Source organism: Sorex araneus, chromosome 2 (genome assembly GCF_027595985.1).
Source record: "Sorex araneus isolate mSorAra2 chromosome 2, mSorAra2.pri, whole genome shotgun sequence".
NCBI lineage: Eukaryota > Metazoa > Chordata > Mammalia > Eulipotyphla > Soricidae > Sorex > Sorex araneus.
Window position 1 is genome coordinate 64,046,159 of NC_073303.1, and position 19,778 is coordinate 64,065,936.

Here is a 19,778-nt window from a genome sequence, read left to right on the forward strand (position 1 = left end):
GTACTATCTCTCCAGCCCCTATAAAGTTTTTAAAAAATCATGCAGATAGGCTTTTTGTCTACAATATGAGTGAAGAAATACATGACAAGTCTAACCAGCTGGCCCTTTGCTGGCTAAAAGGCTGGTTTGGATAGGGTCTGTGTCTGTCACTAAGTTCTCTGGTCAACGTCAAAACCTTTCTGCCTTTCATCACTCTCGTTTCTTTAAAAAAAAAAAAAAGCACTCATCCCAGCTTGGGCATCAGAACATAAGATTCTCTCTAGAAACGTATGTAAAGAATGACTCTAGGGGCTTTACAAGGGGGGGTGGGGGGCTTGCCTTGAATGTGGCTGACCTGGTTTGATCCCAGGCACTACATACCAGCCCCTGACCACTGCTGAGTGCGCCCCACTCCGCAAAAAAAAAAAAAAAAAAAAGTGAATACAGAATAAAAATCTTAGATTTGTATAAAAAGAACTATATATAAAGACATTTTAAAAAAATTCTTAGACATTTGTTACAGCTTCCTGTTCCTATCTATAGTCCTAGCACTCCAGAACTAAAGCCATATAAATGCTTTAAAGGAATTATATCACTCTGAAAAGAAGCAAGAGAACATATCCTAGGACTACTTTACTCTGCCGCTAGGAACAGAGGAAGCTCTGGGTCCGAGAGTAATATTTGCTTTCATCTACAAGGGGCGTATGAAAGGCCAAGAATGTAGTTGAGGGAGAAGAAAAGCGTCTGCCATAGAGGCCGGCTGTGGGGGAGGGGCCGAGGAGGAGTGGGAGGGAAACTGGGGACACTGGTGGTGGGAAATGTGCCCTGGTGAAGGTGTTGGAACATCGAGTGACTGACACTGAATCATGAACAACTTTATAACTGTATATTTCACAGTGATTCAATTTTAAAAAATCATTTTTAAAGAATGTACTTGAAGATTCCTATCCTCACACCAGAGGAATCTTGCTAAAAGAACAATTTAGATTAAACGTTTTGTTTCAAAAATGACAAAGCAAAAATCATAATGCAAGATTAAGCATTTAGTAAACAGACTGTTACATTCTGCTACTTCAAAGTGGTTACTTCACAGTATTTCTATTTTAGTATGCTCCTAAATAGATATAAAACTTGAATTTATAGGTATTTGTTATATCATTTGCTTCCTTTAAAAACTACCTTATCAATTAATTTTATAAGAGGCTACTATGTTTGTATTTCAAATTACCTTAATAGTTTTGTCCATATCTCCATAGCACAGAGAGTTCAGGGATATTTTGAAAGGTCTCCAAACAGGATTCAAATTGTTTTTAACAACCTGTAAGAATGAAGATTCAAAGACCAGTTATAAAAACATTTGCTTCATTAATGCCCTTCCTAGATTCTTGCTACACTGTCACAATCCATCTTTGCCTCTTCACTTACTCAAATCTCCCAGGAAAACTCAGCTGGGACATATTACGTGGCTGTTTTAGGAGAGATGTGATATACTCTCTAGCACTTCATCGCCCACTTGGGGCTCCCACCTCTGGCAGAGAAATGTCCCAGCTTCAGAACTCATCTCAGAGAGCCAGAGGAACACCTGCAGCTTCAGGCCCAGCTCCAGAGCCGCTGAAACATGCAGTCACATATGCGGTCACATATGCGGCCGAGCAGCACCTCCAAACTTCAGAGCTGACAGCCCACGAGAAACAAGAAAATTCAATGGGGAAATTGAGTAGAAGTCCACTAAGATCAACGAGTGAAGACAATAATACAGAAGGCCCAGTTCAACCTAACAGCTCAGTGAATACTCAGGCCAGGATATTAGCAGCACTGTTATAAGATGCAATATAAAGTAATGAATTAGTGCTGCTAAGGCTTGTGGGGTGAGTGGAAAACTAGGGACCCTGGTGGAAGGAAGGACGGATTGGTGGAACTGGTGTTGGAATCGATATTCCTGAAATAATGCTGTTGAAATCAGTATTCCTGAAACAATGGTATTGTCCAGAAATACCTGAAATAATGATATTGTTGAAAACTTTGTAAACCATGGTGTTTAAATAAAGTAAAAAAAAAGAAAGTACAAAAAAAATCCTATGTTGGATTTGAAGAAATGATTACAAAGCTTTTAAATATGCAAATAAAATAAATGCATGAATCAAAAAAATTTTAAACACACACACACATGCACACACGCACACATACAAACACACACACTTCTCAGTTGTGTCTAGAGAAAAAGCCTGGAGAAAAAAGTCTAGAGAAAAAACAATGCCTACAGGCAGAATGGGTAGGCAGTGATGGGATCTTGGTCTCTGAATAACACCAGCCTTTCTCTAGGGGGATTCCACAAAGGTTCCAACAGGCACACCCAGTGATACTCAGCCAACCAGGATGGATTAATCATTGTTCCGGTCAATGACAGTGCTCAAAACCAGCCATGCTGGGTGTAGGAAAGACTGCGCAGTGCCAAGGATGAAGTCAGCACGTTAAACGTGCCCCACTGGACACTGCTTAAACCTTAAGAAAACGGCTCAAGGACAGCACCACACTTGCCTTGCATGCAGCTGACATGGGTTCAATTGCTGACACCCTACGTGGTCCCCCAATCACTGCCAGGAGTGATCTCTGAGTGCAGAGCAGGGAGTAAGTCCCGAGTACCACCAGGTGTGGCAAACCAAACCCAAAAATGGCTCATTCCATATATGAAACAGGAAAAGTATATGGGAAACAGAGAAAATACTTTACATTAAAATAAGAAAATGTGGGTCGGAGCGATAGCACAGCGGGTAGGGCGTTTGCCTTGCATGCGGCCAACCCGGGTTCGATCCCCGGCATCCCATATGGTCCCCCAAGCACTGCCAGGAGTAACTCCTTAGTGCAAAGCCAGGAGTAACCCCTGAGCATCGCTGGGTGTGACCCAAAAAGCAAAGCAATAAATAAAAAATAAATAAAATAAAATAAGAAAATGTGGGGCTGGAGAGTTAGCACAGCGGGTAGGGCGTTTGCCTTGCACGCGGCCGACCCGGGTTCAAATCCCAGCATCCCATATGGTCCCCTGAGCAAGGCCAGGGGTAATTTCTGAGTGCAGAGCCAGGAGTAACCCCTGTGCATTGCCAGGTGTGACCCAAAAAGCCAAAAAAAAAAAATAAAAATAAAAATAAAATAAAATAAAATAAGAAAATGTTTAAAGAAGGTCATGTTAAGAGAATCCAGAAGCCATTCAAAAAAAGCTTCCCATGATCAAATTTGGGTTAATTTGAGCAGCAAAACTAAACATTAATGAAGTATAATATAATGACCATACTATAACAATGGGCTCGAGCAATAATACAGCGGTAGGACACTTGCCTTGCACGCAGCTGACCCGGGTTCAATTCTTCCGCCCCTCTCGGAGAGCCTAGCAAGCTACCAAGAGTATCTCGCCCACATGGCAGAGCCTGGCAAGCTATCCATAGCGTATTCAATATGTCAAAAACAGTAACAACAAGTCTCAAGAAAGAGACATTATGGTGCCCACTCGAGCAAATCAATGAGCAACGGGATGACAGTGACAGTGACAGTGACTACAATGATACCTAAACAGATTAATGGGAGTTTCTGCCAATACATGCACTACATGTAAAGGAATGACAGATTTTTTTAAAAAACCCACAATTTTATAAGTCTCAATATAATAAATAATTCCAGCTAAGTTTTCACTAATATTTAAGGATAGTAACATCTCCTCATTAAAAGATAAAAAGAAGGAAGCATCTTAACTATGCCTACAACTCAGCTTGGTACTTTTACATGCTTTATGATTTCAGATAACCACAATTTCAAAGGAAAGTTCAAGTCTTCAAAATTAGATATTCACCTCTGTCCGATGAACCATTAGCCAGTTTCCATCTGATGTCTGCTTGTGGAATTCAAGGTATGGATCTGACTTCCCAAACAGATCCTACATTTTAAAAAAAAGCAAGTATTCTCTTTTGAAACCACACATCATATATGTTACTTAATATGTATTTGTCCAGATCAGTGGTAGATACAATCCAGCAGTAAATATTAAATCCCATCAACTCCTTACAAAGTTGCAAATTTTCTAAAAATCTACAAGAGTTATAAAAGAGTTTGAGGTAAACACTCTACATGTTGTGCACCCTTAGCTCTCAAAAAAAATGATAACTAAAATATAATAATCAAAGGGATCCATAATCAATAAAGTCTGCTCTTGTCTTGTTTTCATAATGAACTGCATATATATATGATATTATATATGTATATGATATATATGTGTATATGCTATTGAAATGTGTATGATATTGAAAGCACTTGTTATATGAATTCTTTGAAGGGTAAAGCAGTTACCAGTGAGAAAACGGATTTGTAGGGGAGCAAAGACCATCTACTTGACTGACAGGCTTCAGACCTTCCACTTCTCTATCACATACATTTCATCAATTCTAAACATTTCTTTACATACAGTGAAAAGACATATATAGAATGTACAAAACACATTTCTACTTTCTCCATAATTTACTCAGCATTTTTGTGCTCCCAGTGGTACTCAAATGATAGTTAATAATATAAATGCTTGATTATTTTCTCATAAAGGAATCATTGTGGGCTAAAGCATTTTATCTTTTTTGAATATATATTACCTACCCACCTTATTATCCAACTTTCTTGCTTCCATTTCAAACAAGACCACTCTATTATCCTTTATCTCTTCCGCTGAAATCTGTGAACACATGAGTTAAGTCTAAGAAAATGTTTCAGAAATTCAAAGTACTGTTGACTGATAGCATATAAAATCTATACTAACATAATAAATTATAAACGGGTCAGTTAGAAAATGGTACCAGAAAGACATCATTTCTTTCATGTCCATGAGATAAATAGTCCCTCAAAAACAACTATGCAAAATCTGCATTAAGCTCCCATCCTAAATAACTACCCAAATTAGATCTGTCCCATTGTGGTGACAAATCAAAGCCCTGCCCAGCCCTGGCTAACGCTCTTGAACATTGAGAAGCATTGAGGAAAGCACAGCTAACGAGCCCTCTGGATGGAAATAACTGATCAATCTACTTCAGCCAATGTCAGCTTAAAGACCTTTTTTATTTAAAAAACAAATTCCATGGTCAGAGAGATAGTACAGGAGGTAAGGGGCCTGCCTGCGTGAGCAGGACCCCGGTTTGAACAGCTGATACCAACTGTGGTCCCCCAACACTGCCAGGGGTCACTCCTAAGCACTGAACCAGAACTGCCCTGAACACTCTAGAATACCGCCCAAAGACAAACTTACAATTCCTCCTTTAAAAAAAAAAAAAGAAAAAACATCTGCACATGTATTTTCATCGCAGCACTGTTTACAATAGCCAGAATCTGGAAAAAACCCGAATGCCCCAGAACGGATGACTGGTTGAGGAAACTTTGGTACATCTATACAATGGAATACTATGCAGCTGTTAGAAAAAAGGAGGTCAAGAATTTTGTAGTTAAGTGGATGGGCATGAAAAGTTTCATGCTGAGTGAAATGAGTCAGAAAGAGAGAGACAGACATAGAAAGATTGCACTCATCTATGGTATATAGAATAACAGAGTGGGAGACTATCACCCAAGAACTGTAGAAATAAGTACCAGGAGGTTGACTCCATGGCTTCGAGGCTGGCCTCACGTTCCGGGGAAAGGTCAACTCAGAGAAGCAATCACCAACTACATTGTAGTCGAAGGCCATGTGGGGGAAGGGAGTTTCGGGCTGAATGAGGGCTAGAGACTGAGCACAGCGGCCACTCAACACCTTTATTGCAAACCACAACAGCTAATTAGAGAGAGAGAACAGAAGGGAATGCCCTGCCACAGTGGCAGGGTGGGGTGGGGGGGAGATGGGATTGGGGAGGGTGGGAGGGACGCCGGGTTTACGGGTGGTGGAGAATGGGCACTGGTGAAGGGATGGGTTCCCGAACTTTGTATGAGGGAAGTATAAGCACAAAAGTGTATAAATTTGTAACTGTACCCTCACGGTGATTCTCTAATTAAAAATAAATAAATTAAAAAAAAAACAGCATGATTATAAAAGTGGCATGAGAAAAAAAAAAAAAAAAAACAAAGTACAGGATGAGGCCACAGAATGAGAAAGAGTATTTACCCAATACCCATCTGATAAGGGATTAATATCCAGGATATACAAGATACTTGTAGAATTGTATAAGAAAAAAATCTCCAACCCCATCAAAAAATGGGGAGAAGAAATGAACAGAAGTTTCCTCAAAAAAGAAATACAAATGGCCCAAAGGCACATGAAAAAATGCTCCACATCACTAGTCATCAGGGAGATGCAAGTCAAAACAACAATGAGATATCATCTCACACCACAGAGACTGGCACACATTCAAAAGAACAAAAGCAACCAGTGCTGACGTGGATGTGGGGAAAAAGGGATGTTCCTTCACTGATGGTGGGAATGCCGACTGGTCCAGCCTTTCTGGAAAACAATATGGACAGTCCTTCAAAAACTAGAAATTGAGCTTCCATATGACCCCACAATACTACTTCTGGGAATATATCCCGAGGATGCAAAAGAGCACAGTAGAAATGATATCTGTACCTATATATTCATTGCAGCACTGTTCACAATAGCCAAAATATGGAAACAACCCGAGTGCCCTAAAACAGATGACTGGTTAAAGAAACTTTGGTACATCTACACAATGGAATACTATGCAGCTATTAGGAGAGATGAAGTCATGAAATTTTCTTATAAATGGATAAACATGGAAAGTATCATGCTAAGTGAAATGAGTCAGAAAGAGAGGGACAGACATAGAGGGACTGCACTCATTTGTGGAGTATAAAATATCATCACATGAGGCTGACACCCAAGGACAGTAGATACAAGGGCCAGGGGGATTGCCCCATAGCTGGAAGATTGCTTCATGAGCGGAGGGGAGAAGACAGATGGAACAGAAAAGGGATCACTAAGAAAATGATGGCTAGAGGAACCAGTTGGGATGGGAGATGCATGCTGAAAGTAGATAATGGACCAAACATGATGACCTCTCAGTGTCTGTGTTGCAAGCGATAATGCCCAAAAGTAGAGAGAGAGTATAGGGAATATTGTCTGCCATGGAGGCAGGGGGAGGGTGGGAAAGGGGAGGTATACCCAGGATATTGGTGGTGGGGAATGTGCACTGTGGAGGGATGGGTGTTTGATCATTGTGAGATTGTAACCCAAACATGAAAGCTTGTAACTATCTCATGGTGATTCAATAAAATTTTAAAAATTAAAAAAAAAACAACAACAACAACAACAACAACAAATAAAATAAAATAAAATACAAAAAAAAAAAAAAAGTGAAAACAAAACCCCCAAGTTGTAGACTAAGATAGTCTAGAGCTAGACTAGACTAGATAGTGTAGTCCCAAGAGCAATAAAATAAAGCTAACTATTTACATTCTTCCAGATTGGAGCAATAGCACAGCAGGTAGGGTGTTTGCCTTGCACACAGCCAACCCGGGTTCAATTCCTCCGTCCCTCTCTGAGAGCCCGGCAAGCTACCGAGAATATCCCGCCCGCACGGCAGAGCCTGGCAAACTCCCTGTGGCGTATTTGATATGCCAAAAACAGTAATAAGTCTCACAACGGAGACATTACTGGTGCCCGCTCGAGCAAATGATGAACAACTGGATGACAGAGCTACAGTGCATTCACATTCTTCCATGTACCACAGAAATAGCAGCCCCAGAGTGAGGGTACAAGGGCCTCAGGAAATTTATATCAGAACAAAAGAGCTGCTGGGAGAAATGTGTCAGATAATCACAATCACCCTTTCAAGGAGTGACTTTCCACTTGCAGACAGAGCTCAACCTAGAACACCACAGAACCTGGCAATTATTCCTGAACAGAAACTGTAGAAAAGCGACAGTTGGGAATAATATGGCATTAGATCATTTAAAAATCTAACACAGGAGAAAATACAGAGCCATTTGCTTAGGACCAGGATTCCAAGATGAAGAATCTTGGTGTGAGGAAAGGTCGAGGTGTGCAAACAGAAAGATACGGGAAAGAGCAGAAGGATTCAAAGGTCATGTCCTCCTATACATGAGTCACCATGAACAAATCCTTCCTGGCAAGTTCCTGCCGGAAGCGGGTGTCACACAAACTGCTTCAGAGTAGCTACATCAAACCATTCAGGCTAGTAAGTAGCTTCTCTGCAAACTGGGAGTCTGCTTCCCTGGGGGAAAGGACAGGCACTTAAGTGCTCTAATGGGCAACAAAAAAATTTAAAGCCATCATTTCCAGACACATAACTCGTTTCTCATACGAGCAGCAGCAGGCAAGGGTGGCTGCAGGGCATGATTTGGGATTAAAGAATAAGAGAGAGCTGCAAAATATCTGATGGTTTCACCGAATCGTCTCTGCGCGTGCAGTTGAGGCCACAGGCAAAGACATGGGCGTACCGTGATGCTTCCTTTCCCTGCAGGTCTGCCATTTTTAAGCACCAGTGGCCGAGTTAGCTTCTTACTGGAAACAATCTGTCAAAATTGAAGTGAATAAGAATTATTTCCCCTCCACTTGTGAATTTTTTCTTTGTATTTTTTTCCTCTTTTGAATCACCATGGTTAGAAAGTAGTTCATAGTTGAGTTTCAGTCCTACAATGTTCCAACACAGTCCCTTCACCAGTGTACATTTCCCACCACCAGTGTCCCCAGTTTCCTTCCCACACGCCTCACCCACTCTTACTCTCCTCATGCCTCTTCTTAGTTTCCTTTTAAACACTGTCGTCGTGAGGCTACTACTGAAAGGGTACCATGCATAGCACTACCTCCTTTCAGCACTGTTCTCGTCCAGAGTGATCATTTCCAAGAATCGTTGTCATAGTGGCCCCTCTCTGTCCTAACTGCGTTCCCTCTCTCCCTCGGTGGCAAACTTCGCTCCATAGCCCCCTGGCCCTGGTTTCTACTCTCTCTGAGTCAATTGTGAGTTTTTCAACTGAATGGCTTCAAAGAAAAATTGAGCAGAAAGTTCACTTAAAGGCATCTAAAATGGAAGCATGAAGTCCATTCCTTGAAGCTAAACAAAGAGCAGCGACGTATTCAAAACCCACCCGAGGGGCTGGGAGATAGGACAGTGGCTACGGCACAGGGTCACCCACGCTCCAGCCACAGCACTGGCGGCCCCTCAGCACCAACAGGGAACCCCAAGCCTCACAGCCCTCAGGACACTGCAGTGCCTCATTGAACAATGATAGATACTCTGCTATCTCTTTCATCCAGTTGGGTAAGAATCACTGCTGGAGGCTCTAGATTTCCTGGGAACCACTTGGGAGCCCTCCCACCAAAATAGGGGCTAAAGAGATGAAAGAGATAGCAGAGTAGATAAGGTGCTCTCCTTGCACCTGGCTGACACGGGTTGGCCCCAGGGCACTACCTAAAATTCCCCAGGCACCACCAATGAGTCATCTCTGAGCCCAGAGCCAGAGGTGCCAGCTGTGAACACTGCTGGGTGCCCTCTACCCACAAAAAGAAAAAATAAACATTGATTTTCAAACCCACTGAAAAATATTTTCAAGGAGTTGGCTCTGGCAGATTCAATCCGCACACACTAGTTTATCAGCTACCTCAAAGTTTAACGTCTTCCTTACAGCGGAAGAAGAATCAGATTCACAGAGCATACGCAGATCACTGAGTGCAAACCCCTGCAGGTAAAAGGTGAGTCTCAGAACCCCTGAGAAACGGAACCCGATGTTTTCAGCTGGCATGTGACTTCACATGTAATCCAAGCAAAGGATCGTGTGATGTAAAATAATATAGTAAACCTAGGTACTCCAGGAAAATTTTTCAAACTCATTGTCATTCGCTGGACATTGTGAGTTTTCTCCCCAAAGCAAATACTTCTTTCCTTTGTTTCTCTGACAATGTTTATCAATGTTTTAGAACTCATTGTTTGCATATTGCCTTGGAGACCTAGGCGATACCACAATCAGCAGATAAGACTTCACCCTGTTGAAAGTAAAATGAACCTTTCCTTCCTGGCGCTTTCCCGTGGGGATGAGCTGCAATGACTGTTCTTTGAAAGTGAGACTTAGTCGGGAGCACAGGAGTGAGTCCACTCCCCTGCCCAAACTCATCAAACGCGGGAGAAGCAGAGAATTCAGCAGCTTCATAAAATAAGATGACTATGCGAGAGAGTAAGTAGCAAGTGCGTCTAGGAGGACACCACCCGACTCCGGGTCATCAGAGAAGTCTGTCCAGTGGGAATCAAGTTTAAACTGATATTCCTCAGGTCAAAAAGCAGCGACCTGGGGGCAGAGTGATAGTATAGGGGGCAGGGCACTTGCCAGGCATGCAGCGGACCCGGGACAATACCTTAAGCCTCACCAGGAGTCAACCCTGAGTGCAGAGCCCGGGGTAAGCCCTGAACACTGCCAGGTGTGGCCTCCAAAAAATAGGGGGGAGGGGAGAAAAGCCAGGTAATGCGATGGTGTTGGGACCTGAAACGCCAGGAAGCAATAGTCACACGAGTTAGAACACCAGAAAACCTGCTGTGACTCTTGAGAGCATTTATAAGTTAAAGTAATAAGAAGAAAATTGTACTGAAATTGTCAAGAGCACACAATGCAGCTAAGGCCATGGAATTATTTACTGAAATGTCTAAAAGGACACCCCTAACTCAAAATCAGTTAGCGGTCTTGCTTTGACAAAAACACCTGGTTCTTTTCTCAATGAAAAATTGCAATACATTCTATAGCACAGAATTTACTCATAGTGAAATGAATTCAGCCTGTAAAGTACCTGGATACTTTTCAACTTTTAAACATAAGCAAGTGATCATGTGCTAACAACATTTCATTTTTTGTTAAAATCTGGACAGCTGCAGATGTCATACTCACTTGTCCAAGGGTACATTCACATTCTCCCAAGAAGTCATCATCACTCAGATCAATAGTTTTGTTGTCAATGTCATAAATCCCAAATTTCAATTTCTGAACCACTTCAAAGTAGTAATCAATAATAAATGTCTTGGAAAACTTGGGATTCAAACAATTCTTAATCCTCTCTGTGCGCTCAACCTATATCAAACCCAAAACAAAACAAAACAAATTTCTTCAAAGTTACACTTGGATTTTAATGGTTTTTTAATGCATTACATACTAGATCTAAGGAAAGCTGCAAAAGGGAGTTTCCATATGGGTATGGAAAATTCCACAGCTCAGGACAAACTTTCCTCAAAACCTGCAATAACACACAAGATGGCTTCACTACTTTTAGCATTTGGAATAAGTCAAAAGAGGAACTCACATTCCTTTACACCTATTTATGTTTATATTGTAGGCACCATGATTTACAATGCAATTAATGATAGGGTTTCATGCAGACAGTATCTTAAGACCACACCCTCCACCGGAGTGTCTCCATGTGTATTTAATATTACCTCATACCACTGTTGACCGCTGGTGTTCAAAAACAACACACATAAAGGGTCCGACTTGGATCCTACATCTTTATCCAAAAGATTGTCACAGGAGATATTCAGCTCCACCTTCGTCACACACTGGGCAGCCATCTCTCAAGCTGTGAACAAATCCGGGAAAGAAGAACACAAATGAAGCGGTGCCCTTCAAGGAAAACACACATTCCTGATGAAACAGAGAGAGAGCATTGCCGGGAGTGAGTCCCGAGCACAGAGCCAGGAGTAACCTCTGAGCGTCGTTGGGTGTGGTCCACAAACAAACAAACAAGCAAAAACTCCTAATGCAGATTGTCAGAATAAGATAACAGTGAAGTTGCTAGAATAAGATCTTGTGAGATGTGTTCTCATAACCATTCAGAGGTCTGCAAGTCCATCCCGTGAGGGAATCGGTCAGAGAGGTTTTTCTGGGAGAAAACACATTTGGAGGGACAGAGAGCTAGACTCAGGGGCTGTGTCATGCTCTGGATATGTGAGTCAGGGTTCAGTACCCAGCATGGCAGCCCCTCCTCCCCAAGCACTGCTGTGAGTAATCCTGGAGCACCGGGGGTCACTCCTGACCACCACCGGCAGTGGCTCAAAAGGAAAAAAAAAAGAGAGTGAGGGAAAAAAAAAACTCTTTTTTTTTTGCTTTTTTTTTAGATCACACCCGGCGATGCACAGGGGTTACTCCTGGCTCTGCACTTAGGAATTACCCCTGGCAGTGCTCAGGGGACTATATGGGATGCTGGGAATCAAACCCGGGTCGGCCGAGTGCAAGGCAAATGCCCTCCCTGCTGTGCTATTGCTCCAGCCCCAAAACTCATTTTTTATATGAAAGGAAAATACAGCTTCTAGGAATGGGAATAAGATATTATTTTTTTCTACATGTCTTACTATAAATTCTGCCATGCAGAAAGAGAAAGACCAAGAATGAAATCTTGATCTCTCATTCTTAAAAAAAAAATTAAAAAGAAAAGGCTTATGCTACCAGCTTCATTTCTCTTTTAGAGTTGAATCTCCAACAGCCTGAAGGGTTGGGGTAATGATCTCCCCGCCCCCTTGGCTGAAAGCTGCAGATAAATCACCGTTGGGCCTCCAGACTCACGGTCTAGAGGCACCCAGATAATACCGATTTACTGCCAATAACCAAGGTTGGTTGAATCCAAGAAATGTGTGCTCCACAAAGAAGAAGAATATGAAACAAAACTTAAATACTTCTGGGTCCCCACAGATCCAATCCTTGCTGTGTAAGAGCCCACTGGAATTGCTTATCCAACAAGGCACAGAGGGGGCTGTTGGATGCTTTCAACGAATTTGCAATGAAAGAGCCCAAAGATTCCTCCTCGCCTCACCACATCCCTGCACACTTTATAGAGTCTCTCAAACAGGTGTGCTTGGGGCTGGAGCAACAGGACAGTGGGTAGAGCACACAACCGACCCGGGTTCTATTCCCAGCATCCCATATGGTCCCCTGAGCACCACCAGGAGTCAGTCCTGAGTGCAGAGCCAGGAATAACCCCTGAGCATCACTGGGTGTGACCCAAAAAGCAAAAAAAAGAAGGAAAAACTGGAGTGCTTATTGGAATCAACGAGGACAGTTTAGAAAACCTGGACCCCAGCAACTTGATTGATTCCAATGTGCCGGCAAGGTTGCTAAACTCACTGTCCCACAGAGAAGAGCCTGCAAATTCGGATCCCACCTCATCGTTCCTTAAGGCTTCCCCCAAAATAAATTTGGGCATCATAGTGGTAGTACGGAGGGGAGGGCGTTTGCCTTGCATGCAGCCGACCCAGTTTCCATCCCTGGTATCCCATACGGTCCCTGAGCACCACCTGAGTGCGAAGCCACGAGTAACTCCCAAGCCTCACCGGATGTAGTTCTCCCCAGAAAAACACCAGTTTGGCTAATTTTTACCCACATGTCCTCCCACAACCTCTGAGCACTATTGCTAGAGGCCTGGGGAGAAGGTGAGGGCTGACTTGAGAGGCGAAGGGTGAGCTACTAACCGATGACACCAAGAGGAGTGAAAGACACAGCACTCCCAGCTGGAAGAAGCGGGGGTCACTGGAAGGAAGGGGAGAAGCACCTCCTAACCAGAGGCGGCCAGCAACGTCTCAGAATACAGCCGACGCCACCGGTCAGCACAAACAAAGCTACTCATCACCTGGTTATATTTAAATAGGACTTCTGCGCTGTATTAAATGCCTCATCAGAGAAAAGATAGTGAGAATTATTACTGCATGGCCCTTGGCAAAGTCATAAACCAGCTCAGGTCTTATGAAACACCTTAATTACTCTCCTGGACTCTTGGGCTGGGGAAATAGGACAGCGGGTAGGTGCCCGCCTGCCTCACACACGGTGGGTCCCGGTTCCATCCCCGGGGTCCCCAAAGCCTCCCCAGGAGTGATCACTAGGTGCAGAGCCAGGTGCAAGGGGAGGACCCCAACACAAACAAAACAGCTAATTGCTCTAATGGCCTCTTGCAGTCCGAAGTACCACACAATCAGTGCCAACGTTCAGGATTCCTGGGGTCAAGAAGACTAGGGGTGAAGACCAAGATTCCAAGGCTTCATGGAAACTAGACCTTCCCTTTTTATTTCAAGGCTCATTAATGGACTGTGACTTAAAACCCTGTTAAGGATACCATTTCGTGCACATCCCCTTTGCCAGAGTTATTTCAAGACTTTCTACCACTGCCTCGGGCTCCCCGCCTCTCCCGACCCGGGGCCTGCGGTTAGGTACTCAGTTCTCTAAGCCGGTTCTCTCCCGGTTCCTGTTGCCTCTGGCTATTTGTTATTGCCTCACCAAGTTTCTTTATGTCTCACATGTGTTAAAATTACTACAAACTCCGAATTTTTGTTGTTGTTGTTATTTCCATTTCACAATCATCAGCAGAGTATTAATATGGTGGTTGCTGGCCTCTGAAGGATTCCATTTCAATGCGTAAAATGGGAAACGATGCAGGAATAAGAAAAAACAACAACAACAACAAGGATACTCTAAGGCACATTGAGAAAACAGGCTGGGCAAGAAGCATCGCAAATTTAGGGTGTCCTGAGGGCCAGGTAGAAGGATTTTGTGTTAGAACCACAACATGCTACCGGAAACTCCCAAACCTGGGATCAGAGGATGGAAGACTGAGAAATGCCATGACAAATGTCTTCTAACTCTACATTCCTAGAATCTGGAATACTCTAATGATGCCGACCAATACACAAAATATAGATTCAACATCAAAATTAGTATGTCTTCACACCATGCAATTCAGGAGATTATTTCCTTTCTGAAGTGTACAGAACATCAGAAGAGAATTGCAGTCATACTGTATACATAATAATTATATCTTTTCACCTTGATTTGTTTGTACAGAATGCCGAAAGCAGGATAAGAAGCAAGAAAAAGCTAGTGGAAGAGAGAAAAATTAAAACAGGAAGCAAGAGAATGACCCCTTCTGTTGCATAGAACTGACCCCTCCGATTGATAATGAGATCTCATTGCCTCATTACCTCATTATCTGCCTTCCTTGAATTTTCCATCCTTGGGGCTGGAGAGATAGCACAGTGGGTAGGGCATTTGCCTTGCACGAGGCTGACCCGGGTTCGATTCCCAGCATCCCACATGGTCCCCTGAGCACCGCTAGGAGTAATTCCTGAGTGCAGAGCCAGGAGTAACCCCTGTGCATCGACAGGTGTGACCAAAAAGCAAAAAAAAAAAAAAAAAGTCTTCACCCTTTGTTTGCATTTCTACAATGTAAAAATAATAACTATTGGAGCTGGAGCTATAACACAATGGGTAGGGCATTTGCCTTGCACACAGCCAACCTGGATTTGATTCCCAGCATCCCATATGGTCCCCCAAGCACCGCCAGGAGTAATTCCTGAGTGCATGAGCCAGGAGTAATTCCTGTGCATCGCCAGGTGTGACCCAAAAAGCAAATCATCATCATCATCATCATCATCATCATCATCATCATCATCATCATCATCTTACCACAAAGGGCTGTCCTGAAGGTTAAAGGAATTAATAAACACAATACCGTACACAGAAAGGCATTCAAACAAATTTTATTTCTTTCTTTTTATTTTTATTTTTTTAGGACTGCTTGATTTCCTATCTGGATTCTCTACCATCTAGCCCATGTTTCTTATTTTATTATGCCAATGTAGGTTGATTTCCCTAATTCTCCCAAGCCGCTGAGTCCCTAGTTTGCATTCCTACAGAGCTAAAAGTAACGAAGTTACAGAATATCCTCAAATTTGGAGCAAGGCGTAGCTGGGGTGAACGCTGCCTCTGGTGCTAGCTTATAACCTTATGAAACTGACTTCAGCTTTCCACGTGCAGATTTTCTCACCAACAGAAAAAGGGGGCAATGGAAGTAAACTTGTAAATCTTGCATGAACCTGGTGTCTTGTTTTTCGTATTCAACAGTATCTATGAAGTAAGTGTTAGTTGTATGTATCCCTGGAGTAAGAGGTAGTTCAGAAACTTCCAGTTATAAGTCAGTCAGCAGTATCAAGGAGAATGCTGCAGACAGATTTGGAATGAGCAAAGACTTCTAAAGCTCCCCCCAAAAAATGTCAAGAATTTTCTATGCCAGCAAGTTCTCAAATCTCCAGAGATGGAGAGAAATTGACAGCAAATGCAGATGATGTCTGAGGGTGAAGTCAGTCTCAAAGCAAAAGACATAACATATCAAAAGGGAATTAGTGGTTTCCCCTACCAGTATTCATGCAACGCTATACAAACAACTGCCAGGCACACCTGGCTTTTTAGTAAATTGCTGCCAGTTATATTACTGCATCGCTGCCAGGGGGAAAAAAATGTCCTCTAATAGCAGCATTTCCCTGTGAAAACCATTCTGAATGCAGCTCTGTTTTCATCTAGGAACCCATTACGGCTGAATGGCAAATGGAAATGGCAAATTTGATAAACATTCAAGTACAGAGTCTTGTTAATAGCAACATTCATGAAGATGTATTTTCATTTTCTTTCCAGACAATCGTTGGATCCACGACACATCTGTTTTAAAAGACCAGTAGAGCATCTCTTATGATATAAGAAGACACGGAGCGCTTAACCCTTGAGTATAGAAAGCAACCAGAGGTCAGAGACACACATGTGCAACTACATAGTCATTCTTGGTGTTTTACCCCTGAAAGAGGAGGATAGAAAAACACAGAACTGGCCCCTTAGATTGGGTAGCAGCTTCTCCAGTGGTTCCTGAAATCCAACAACCCCTAAGAGTACTAAACAGCTCAACCATCCCCCCCACCACCTTAACCTCCCTGAAACAACACTATGCAGTCCCCAAAGTTGTCAGATACACTTAAAAAAGCCCCAAATCTCTCCCATGGAACCCGGTCTGGAAAGATAGAACAGGAGGTGAGGCACGTGCTTTGCATTGCTGGGCTTGAGCGATAGCACAGCGGTTGGGCGTTCACCTTTCACGTGGCCGACCCATGATCGATTCCTCTGCCCCTCTCGGAGAGCATGGCAAGCTACTGAGAGTATCACGCCCGCACGGCAGAGCCTGGCAAGCTACCTGTGGCGTATTCGATATGCCAAAAAAAAAAAAAAAAACAGAAACAATAAGTCTCAAAATGAGAGACGTTACTGGTGCCCGCTCGAACAAATCCATGAGCAACGGGATGATAGTGACAGTGACCCTGGTTCAGTTCCCCAGCACTGCATATGGTTCCCCAGCACCACTAGGGGTCACTCCTGAGCACAGAACCAAGAATAGCCCCCTGAGCACCAAGGGGTTGGATAGGAGAAGAGAGGAAGGGGGGAATGAGAGAGGAGGGAGGAGGGGAGGAGTGAGAAGAGGAAAGAAGGGAGGGAAGAGGAGAAGAGGGGAGGGGAGAGGGGAGAGGAAGGGAGGGGAGTGAAGAACTGAAATTGTACTGCAGTTCTGCAAACATTTCCATGTATTAAATTTAAGAGCTGAGCTGATCTGAAGCCTCTCCCAGGTTCTATAACTCTGATCTCCGTGGACATAAAGCACGTGTAGGAGGTGGGACTAAAGTAAGAAAACTGCAGTTAATATGAAATTGCTGACACTTGATGACTCTTTGAACATCAGACGTGTGGTTTAACCCTATTCATGTTACTACAATGTGAGCAATCATGTCAAGCCTTAGTTCCCCTAGAAAAAGTTCTCAGATACACTGCGTGGATCCACTCTAATTCACAGAAGGCTACAGAGTTTATGTAACACGTTTTTCAGGTTATACCTCTTTTCCACTCTCTTGGCTACTTGTATACATTTTTAAAATGTCACTGATTATATTTTTAACCTGCCAAACAAACAATTCACCATAGGTGTGGTAAGTGAGAAAGCGGAGAAACTGACATCTCAATATCACCTCACTTCATCAAAAATTTAAAAATGCATCTAGGTGAAGTTAGTTTTATAATTAACTTTGAAGCAAAAACTACCTCCATAAAAAAAAACAGAGTGGAATCCCCAAGAAGACAATTCCGGGATGCTTAATTGAAAACCTTTTAATTGTGGGGCTACACCCCTCACCCAGAGGTGCCCAGGGGCGACTTCTGGCTCTGTGCTCAGGGACTACTCCTAGCTCTGTGCTCAAGGGCCACTGCTGGAAGTGTTCAGGGGATCATGTGTGGTGCCGAGAATTTACCAGGGGACAGCCACACATAAGTCTATAAGTCAGGTTGGCACCTTATCCCTCATTCTACCTTGTTCTTCCTTATTCTCTCTCTCTCTCTCTCTCTCTCTCTCTCTCTCTGTTAAAGAAAAAGCTGCTGTCCACTTGTGGAGGACCAGAATAAATAGAATTTGAGGACACATTAACTTTAGCGAGGAGAGCTAAGATGCCCACACCTTAGAGCGTTCTGAGGACTGAGGACTGTCCACTTTCTGAAACCTCCGGGCGTTGAGGGGTTCTCAGAACTTCTCACCTGCCCCTATTTTCCAACCACACCACAACTCTTGAGAAGTTGACACTTCTAAAACTTGGCTTCCTTCCTTCCCCTCTTAGGTGACACTTGAAATACTGAATTGGGCAAGGCAGGCATTGCTCATTTGTCACTCCGACGTGTTCCTCTCCAGCTGAAATGACCACTTTTTCCTCTTTTAACATTTAAAAGCCTGTACGCTAAGCTAGGATTCTCTGTTGGGCTGCTTATACCTTTGATTCCCTCACTTGCAAAATAATCGTTTAATGGTTGTCTACCGCACACATTTCACCTACTTTCATCGTTCTGTACAATTCCTTTGTATTTCTCATCCCTGAGTAGTTGAATTGTTCACTCATCCAACAACTGTTTAAAGATTGCCCACTGTGTGAATAAATAGAACAAACATCCATGCCCTTCTAAAGCCACACTGGAGAAGAAAGACAGTAAAAGAGACAGTGAGATATATTGTCTGCTGGGTGATAAAGTGCTAAAGAGAAAAAGCAAACAGGAACGGGAAGTCAGAAGAATTGAAGGGAAAAGTGCAATGTTGGATCTTTTATATTGAAAACACTATAAAGAAGCACTTGTTTTGAGGTTCTGCTTATTTTAAACTAATCCTGACTACGAAGAAGATGAAAATGTGATCAGGTTTTTTTCTTTTTCAGAGTTGAAGAAATGTATCTTAGCAGGTCTAGAGTCTAGAGGCAAAAGTACAGGCTCAAAACATTGAAGTAGCTTAATGGCAGCGCATATTGCAACTCGTTGGTGCTTGGGTAACTTTCAGAGGGAGCAGAAATTACATCCACTTGGCACAGAGTGTTTCAAAATAATTCACTAAAATGACTAGGTATTATTTTCTTCTAGCTTTCATGGGAAAACGCATATTGATATACACCTAATTTATCTTGGTAAAACTGCACTGTAATACTGAAACTCTACTGTGAATAACTTTGTAAACCATGGCGCCTTTTTAGAAAAAAAAAAATTTTAATAAGAAAAAAAATCAAGGGGCCAGCGCAATAGTAAAGCAGGCAGGGCATTTACGTTGCATGCAGTCAACCCCGGTTGGATTCCCCAGCATCCCATATGGTTCCATTAACCACACCAGGAGTGATCCCTGAGCACAGAGCCAGGAGTCAGCCCTGAGCACCACCATATGTGCCCCCAGAAAATCAAGTATATTAGTAAAATTGGCCATTTTACAAATTTTATGTCTATTTAAAAACTGTAATTGAATGCTAAGCTATTACAGTTTCAAAGAATAAACAGCCTCTACAAAACAATCATATCACTAAGGCAAAAGCATGTATTTACATAATCTTATCAAAATATGCATATAGTATCTGCTTTTGATTAGCACATGAGAAACTTCAATAGTAATAGTGCAGGTAAATAAAACATGATATCTTACATTTGGGTTCTAGTGAAGCCTTTTTTCTCTTTAAAATTTA

General features: G+C 42.7%; 1 protein-coding gene across 2 annotated transcripts in view; it reads right to left on the reverse strand.

The window, feature by feature from the left end:
* Positions 1–19,778, reverse strand: part of CPNE3 (copine 3) — a 64,767-nt gene that overhangs the window by 30,162 nt on the left and 14,827 nt on the right. For both annotated transcript variants that reach the window (XM_055127670.1, XM_055127669.1), the window contains exons 2-7: positions 11,385–11,524; positions 10,843–11,022; positions 8,410–8,484; positions 4,616–4,687; positions 3,821–3,904; positions 1,208–1,297 (exon numbers count right to left, since the gene is read on the reverse strand). In XM_055127670.1, coding sequence (XP_054983645.1) covers positions 1,208–1,297; positions 3,821–3,904; positions 4,616–4,687; positions 8,410–8,484; positions 10,843–11,022; positions 11,385–11,516 — 633 coding nt within the window. In that variant the 5' untranslated portion in view covers positions 11,517–11,524. The remainder of the gene's footprint in view (positions 1–1,207; positions 1,298–3,820; positions 3,905–4,615; positions 4,688–8,409; positions 8,485–10,842; positions 11,023–11,384; positions 11,525–19,778) is intronic.